This window comes from Schistocerca gregaria, chromosome 3, assembly GCF_023897955.1.
Source record: "Schistocerca gregaria isolate iqSchGreg1 chromosome 3, iqSchGreg1.2, whole genome shotgun sequence".
NCBI lineage: Eukaryota > Metazoa > Arthropoda > Insecta > Orthoptera > Acrididae > Schistocerca > Schistocerca gregaria.
The window spans coordinates 917,688,765-917,696,096 of record NC_064922.1 but is presented as its reverse complement, the minus strand read 5'-3'; the positions used below and the strand labels follow the sequence as shown (position 1 = coordinate 917,696,096).

General features: G+C 38.1%; 1 protein-coding gene across 1 annotated transcript in view; it reads left to right on the top strand.

The window, feature by feature from the left end:
• The first annotated feature begins 677 nt into the window (after nucleotides 1-677).
• The window catches only part of LOC126355699 (cuticle protein 18.7-like), a 72,847-nt gene continuing 66,192 nt past the window's right edge, over nucleotides 678-7,332 (top strand). Inside the window, exon 1 of the mRNA XM_050006067.1 lies at nucleotides 678-692. Coding sequence (XP_049862024.1) covers nucleotides 678-692 — 15 coding nt within the window. The remainder of the gene's footprint in view (nucleotides 693-7,332) is intronic.

The window sequence follows — 7,332 nt, the reverse complement described above, 5'->3', positions numbered from 1 at the left end:
CATTACAGAATACTTCAGTTATAAAGCAAAAAGCATTCATACAGAGATGATACGTGTTGTGTTACAATCTAGCCGATTAATTGAATACACTATTTATATAACACTTATATAAAACTATTTATACCACTCGTTATAATAATGAGAAGTACCTAACTATAGGTTTTATTGACATCCACTACGAGAAAGTTTTCTTCTGAATTCTAAAGGATAACAGCGTTATTAAATGAGTACTAGTAACAAAATGGTTCGAATGGCAATAAGCACTATGGATCCTAACATCTGAGGTCATCAGTTCCCTAGACTCAGAACTACTTAAGCCTAACTTACCTAGGGACATCACACACGTCCATGTCCGAGGCAGTATTCGATCCTGCGACCGTAGCTGTGGGGTGCTTCCTGACTGAAGGATCTAGAACCACTTGGCCACAGCGGCCTTCTACTAGTAACACATACACTGTTATGAATTAAGGATGAGGGGACGAGAGAGATCTGGAGTGTATAAAAATGGTCCGTTTTAATTCTGTATTTCTGAGAACCTACAACAAATTTTCACTGATGTATCACCAATAACAACCGCAGAGAATATCACTAAATCTGCTGCGGGGTACATACTACTGTGAAACATTCTGCTGGATAAAAAATTTTGTACCTCACTAGACCCCGAATTCAAACTGCCCATGTGGACGTACAAGGTAATTCCCATGGAAGTCGAAATGGAGAAAGGTATCCTTTCTACATGTCCTGGTTAAACGAAGAGCGTATGCCCCAACCAGTGACAGCAAAAGCAGCAAGAAGGCGCACACCGATTGCTACTTCCAAATCGACAGTTGGTGACTGGTCTTCTCTGTTAGCACGATTTGTTCACCTTAGGCAATGAAAGCAACAGGGTGTTTCAAAAAGATTCAATTCACGGTACTATATCTTCTAAATAAGAAAAGGTAAAACTACACGTGAAAGCATTTACAAATGTGCTGATAACGCCCTTGAAGAACCATTTAATTCTATGATTATAGTTTCCATTTATCTTCCGCAAATTTTCAGTGTACCCTCCATAACTTGCGCGGCAAACACGCGCATGTTGCCACACTTGTCCCATATTGTTGGGAACTGGTCTGGAATTACTGAATTCACTGCTGCTGCTACGTGGCATCTAAGGTAAGTCTTTCATAAAACCTGCAAAAGAGTCAGAGATCAGGTGACCTTGAAGGCTAACCAGGCAATGCGAGATCAGCACGCCACTTGTGGCAGCTCACTATTTAGATAACCTCCTACACGATGGTGTGAGCGCGGTGGTGCCCATCGTGTTGAGAAATGACAATTTCAGCCTGTTTTGCCAGTTTTGGAGAAATCCACATCTCCTGCATTTACATTCCTGTAACCATTTTTTCTGCAAAAAACTGGCCATAAATCGTTTCTTGAGAAACGACGCAAAACCTAAAGCAACTTTAGAGAGTCCTTATCGTGGTCGAATACTGTATGTGAATAATATATTTCCAATATACTTACATCGTAGCGGTTTCCTTTTTCCATATGAATTAATCAAAGCCTTATCTCAGACCACTAAATTATTTTCCGTGTGCAGACGACAATCATGACTAGGAATAGCTAGCAGTAAATCAATCGGGCATTGTTTGAAACGCCGCAAAACAGGCTAGGCGCATGAGCAATGAATATCTCTCGGCTGGCAAGATGAGTACACTCCTGCAGATTACACAGAAAATTATCTGAACTCTATGTCTTGTACCAGAATACGAGAGCGACTTGCGTATTTCCCCTTTCCTTAAGCTTCAGTGTGTTGAAACGGCCTGTGCCCTTGTCGAAATCTTTGACCGGTAGTGCTAAACTCCAGACAAAAATACGCCACATGCGCTGAAACAGAGAACTCAAAACGCCTAATGCCATAAAGCTTTCGCCGTCTCAACTCGACACTTGTTGCGAAGTGAACGACGGAAAGAAGAAGCTATCTTGAGAAGGGAGACCTCTAGTAGCAACGATGTGAACCAACAGTTTACAACTCATGCGATGGGCAATTTTCAGTCCAGATACGTCATTTCTAAATGACACCTAGTTCCTGTCTCTACTCGTGAAATATAGTTCCATGATATCGGAAGAATCTTAACGAATCACATTGTATAATACTAAGTTAAGACTGGAAAAATGTAATAACGTTTCTAGGCATAACACTGGAACAAACGGTGCGTGTTTATTTTGGTTTTGGTTGTGTACTTACTAAGAGTAGGGTTTTGATAAAGCTGAAACATGGCCGTTGCAGCAAAGCGACTTCTCGCCGCCTGCATAGCGCTTGTGTAGGCAACCCGGCAGTACACTGCCGTAACCGTGGTGCAGCCTCTAGGCTGCACACACAAATCGTGAAGATACTCTTCAAATTGTTTTCAATAATCTGTAATATATTTGATAGCATCCGTGTGTTAATATTTCAGTTACTTTATGCATGGAAGGCCATTCATCAGTTCTAGTGTTAATTTTTAACCGCTTTTTACATTCCGCACAAACAGTTTGGGGTTTCTCCTAATACCAGAAATACGAAAATACACGAAATAATTTCTAAGAAAAGATACCATGCTCTTTGTTTCGCTAGAAAACGAAAACCTGTATTTGATGTCGGTAAAAGAAACATTAACTTCTCCCTTTATTTTCCTTGTGTGTCCTATGAAAGATACATAATCAAGTCTCTAAGCAATCGTCTTTGTGAACAGAATAAAGATTCCTTATTTCATGACATTTTTTAAAGTTACGCACTGATCGTTTTTCATTAATCTGGAATACAGATTTTGGACGTTATTGAGGACTGCTGACTAATGAATCCGATCCTTTTCTATGTTGTATATCGTGTAACGTACGCTATCATTCCTCTTCACTGTGTTAAGTGACATTATAACATTGTTATGTCTTGATGGCAAGTAAGCCTGTCTGAAAGAGAAGAATGGCTCATCGAAATTCCCCGCAATTTTACTTGTCTGAGTATTAAATATACCTGTGTTTTCAGTTTGACCATATATATCTTCTCAAGTTTTGTGAAAACATTGTTGTTGAGCCATTTTTTTTTATTTTACGGTGATGAACTAGTTCGAGTTATGTTTATTATTTCATACGTTTCACATCATAGATGCTGATCAACGGCAGAGAGCATACACCTTGAAAAATCTACAACAGTTTACTATGTAAGGTGGCCACATTGCTCTTGACAAAGTTAAACACTTAATTTCTCTCATGTTCTCAACACAGTCTCTAATTACCTTATTGTCATAATGTGCGTTAATGAAATGTATTCGACCAACCCGTGTTTTTTTCTTGTTTTTAGTCACCTACACATCTAGAAACACACAAAAAGTAATCCACAAAGGTTACTAGCAACACTTGTCATTCAGTACAGAACTCTCGAGAAATTAAATTAAAGCTCTGAATAACACTACATCACAGAAAAATGTGTCCGAAATTAAAATAATAACACAGTTATGAAAATGAAACACAATGGAACAACTAGGAACGCATTTTAAAATAATATTGCCTCAGGATATATAATTATTATGTCTGAACTTTTATTAATTCCTTTGTAAAACATGAACTGTGGAAAAGCAGGAACATAGGAAAATAAAGGCATTTGAGATGTGGTGCTACAGAAGAATGTTACAATTTAGGTGGACCGACAAGGTAAGGTATGAGATTCTTCACAGAATCGGCGACGAAAGGAATAAATGGAGAACACTGAAAAGAAGTAGTGACATGAAATAGTACATCTATTGAGACATCAGGAAATAACTTTCATTGTACTAGGGGGAGCCGTAGAAGGTACAAAATGTAAAAGACGACTGACATTGGAGTTCATCCAGCAAATAACTGAAGACGTAGGTTGCAAGTAAGACTGTTAGATGAAAACGTTGTCACAGAAGAGGAACTCGTGGTGGGCTGTATCAAACCAGGCAGAGGACTGCTGACTAAAAAAAAGTTTAGGTAATCCAAAACTTGGTTTAACGTATCAATGTACATTTACAGGTTTCCACAACAGACAGCACTGAAGAGTCGTTAATCGCCCAATATAAAATTGCCATGGCTTCTTGGCTCTAAGTAGTCCCTTACGTCTATGTAGTTTGCGGGCTGATACCACAATTACATAAAATGGTTGACAGAAAAACCAATACGCTTTATTTTACCACCATCACTCCCAAGGAAGAAGTGAGTAATATAAGATTCCAACTTCACATGTAACAGTATATTTCATTGTTTCAAACAGTAGTGTCCATCACCATCCAAATCAAAGTGCTTCAGATACATTTTTGATGTATTATTTTTATAGTGCAGAACTAACAAATTTCAATTGCACCTATCTTGTTTAGGACATAGTGGTGAACCTCTGAATAATGTCCCATCCTGGGTTTTAAAGGCCTTGCTCTCGCTATCTTCATAGACAGCAGCAAATATTGACTATTTCATCGTAGATGAATGTTATTATTAGTGAGAAATAGCTGTTTTATCAGCTATTGTCCGCATCGTTAAAAGTCATAATGTTGTACAAGAAGTAATTATTATAATTATCACACAGAAAACATGAAGTTTCTAGATTATTTGTTACGTTTCCAAGCTGTAGGGCTGCTAGTTTATTTTTGATATTCAATTAAAGTACTGTGAGCTCTATTTTCATTCGTTGTGTCACACTTCAGACCTGTACAGTGGATATTTTTCAAACAGAAGTGTTCAATAGTTGACATGTTACGCAACAGAGGTCTTGAGGTTAAGGAATGTGATCTTTGGTTACCAGTAGCATGTCGTTGCCGGCAGCAGTCTATGAGAAGTAAGTAAGTGAATCAGGTGTTCGTCACCCTACTAAGCAGTCTGAAAATAGCTAACAGAGCACGCTGATGAAGATGCAGAAGATGTTGAAGTTTGGAAACATGATATTGTAAGGATTTATTTGAGAACTCTGAAGATGTTAAGGTAATGCTGTTGCAGCATTGCTTGCTTGTGCGTAACGTATGAGGTATTTGAAAAGGGGAAGCTATAGTGAAATGTATCTTTGTTGGTATGGGTTAGTTATTGTGATTGTCGAGACGAACTCGAGTAAAAAGTCTTAGTTCAAATAGCTTGCACTCAGAAGTTAAAGACTTACCACTCCTTTTAACAGTCTATTAACTAATTTCATGGCAAAGACATACATTTTATAAAAAGAGTGATTTTTGTAAGGTTAATTGCTATTGCTAAAAAATCAGAATTTTAGTAAATTTTTTGAACGCATTTAGTAAATGCAATATCTTGCACTGATTCCTCAAAAAATGTTGACTTCCAGTTGCAAGCCTAATGTGCTTGGAAGAGTTTAGTGCTCTTGAATTCCAATGTACAAGGATTTTTCTTCCCTTTTAGCTGATTTGCTGGTGTGCTGTATTTTAATGTACATCACTTTCGAGCAATATCGAGTTTCCGCTGCCACAGGTAAGTGTGAATACTAGTTAGGTCCAGTTTTACTTTATTGTCAGGACAACAAGATCACTCACAATTAAACATTACATTTCAAAAAATAATATCAGGCTCAATTTAGGTGAAGACGAGTTCAGAATCCATTTGTGTCAGAGAGCATTATTCCTACAGTGAGTGCTACATTTGCGTGTTCATCATTTAGCGTTTGGAATTTTATATAGTCAATGTACATACATAAAACAAAGGAGTTTTCATGGAAGCATTTTGGAAAGTTATTCTTTCATAATTCGATTTGTAGTATTATGTAGAAATGTTATTCCGAAAGTTTTATATGTTGTAATTATAAGTCACGTATTGTGACGTCATGCATCTTATTAGTGTTCCCTGCACTCCGTAATACAGAATTTCATGGCACACTTTACTTAGTATACAGTACTATATTCTCTCACATTGTAATAAAAGTTAATACAAATACAGTCGCACAGTTTCAGATAGTTTTGGCGACTCTTTTTATCAGATAGCGTTCACGCAATTACACCGCCTGCATGTTCGAGATAACTACACAAACACACAAGAAGTTAAAGAATAGGAGGCGACCCTAGTTCAGTTCTAGTTCACAACATCAAAGATGTAAAACAATTTACGAAGTATATTTCATGCTCTAGAACGTGCTTCCATACTGTTCACACGATTGGTAAGGAATTCTTGTTGTAGGCTCGAAGCGGGAATGGTGCATGAGTGGGGAGGCGCTCATAGTTGGATGGACAACATCGTCGTTTCCATCCAAATGTGAGTCTCTCCGGGCATGTGCTTCTGGCCTGATGTATTTCGAAACCGCCCTGCTATTATCTCCAGTCGCGTCTTGCAGCAGCGACCACAGAAACACCTCCAGCTTAAAATGTCGAACAATTGTGTCGATGAATATTGTGGGACTCACACAACCTTACTCGGCGGCAAATCGATGAAGTGTATTTGCATCACATCCGTCCGGAATTCCTGAAAAGTGACATGTAAAATTTTATTTATGAGAAATCTGTGAATTGTTTTCTCTGAGAATCTTTATTGTGTTTGCACCAAAGCAACAGCAGGCCTGGGAAAAAAGAGAAAACAGCTATTTTGCACTCAGTAGCGCACCGTCTCTTTTCTGTTCCCACTTTCAGATAAGATTTTAGAGTAGACAGAATAAAATTTATTGTCTCAATCAAAGGCTATCACATGTTGCATAGACTACAAACATCGTAATTATATCGCACCTGTATGTTCCAGCTACTGATCCTTCGAATTTTTGCAGGAACTAGGTAGGACAGGTAGCATATAATTGAGGAAAAATGCTGAAATCCTGCAACTATAGGATTCCAAACTATATGAGAAACAGCAGAGTTCAATGTATCTTCAGTACTAAGGATAAGGCCCAGCAGCTGTTTGCTAGTAAACCAAAAGTGGAGTAAATAAAATCACTTGTTGTGCTGGTGATATGTTTTATATTGTTCGATCATGTACAGACATAGCAAATTAGGCTGGCTGAAATGAACGCAGGTGGAGGTTACAGAATTATGAACCCACATTTACTGAGCACGTACTGAGTTACGGCCACAGCTATCGCCCACAGCCCCATGCCCTCCACTTAAAATACAAAGGATAAAAACTTAATCTGGTGTAAGCCGTGAAAGTCAACAAACATCTAACTCACTCTCTTGATTTAATATTAAAAGACCAACGCAGCTCAATACATCTCCATCTTAAAAACTCAGTTAATCCTCACAAGTTTCTAATGGTTCCCGCACTGTCTGTTCCGTTCTGCTCCTTCATTTATCTTGTATTCATTTATTCTGTTTTGTTTGCCTATTTATTCCAAAAATGTGTTTTTGAGTCGTCAGTCTTCTGACTGGTTCGGTACAGCTC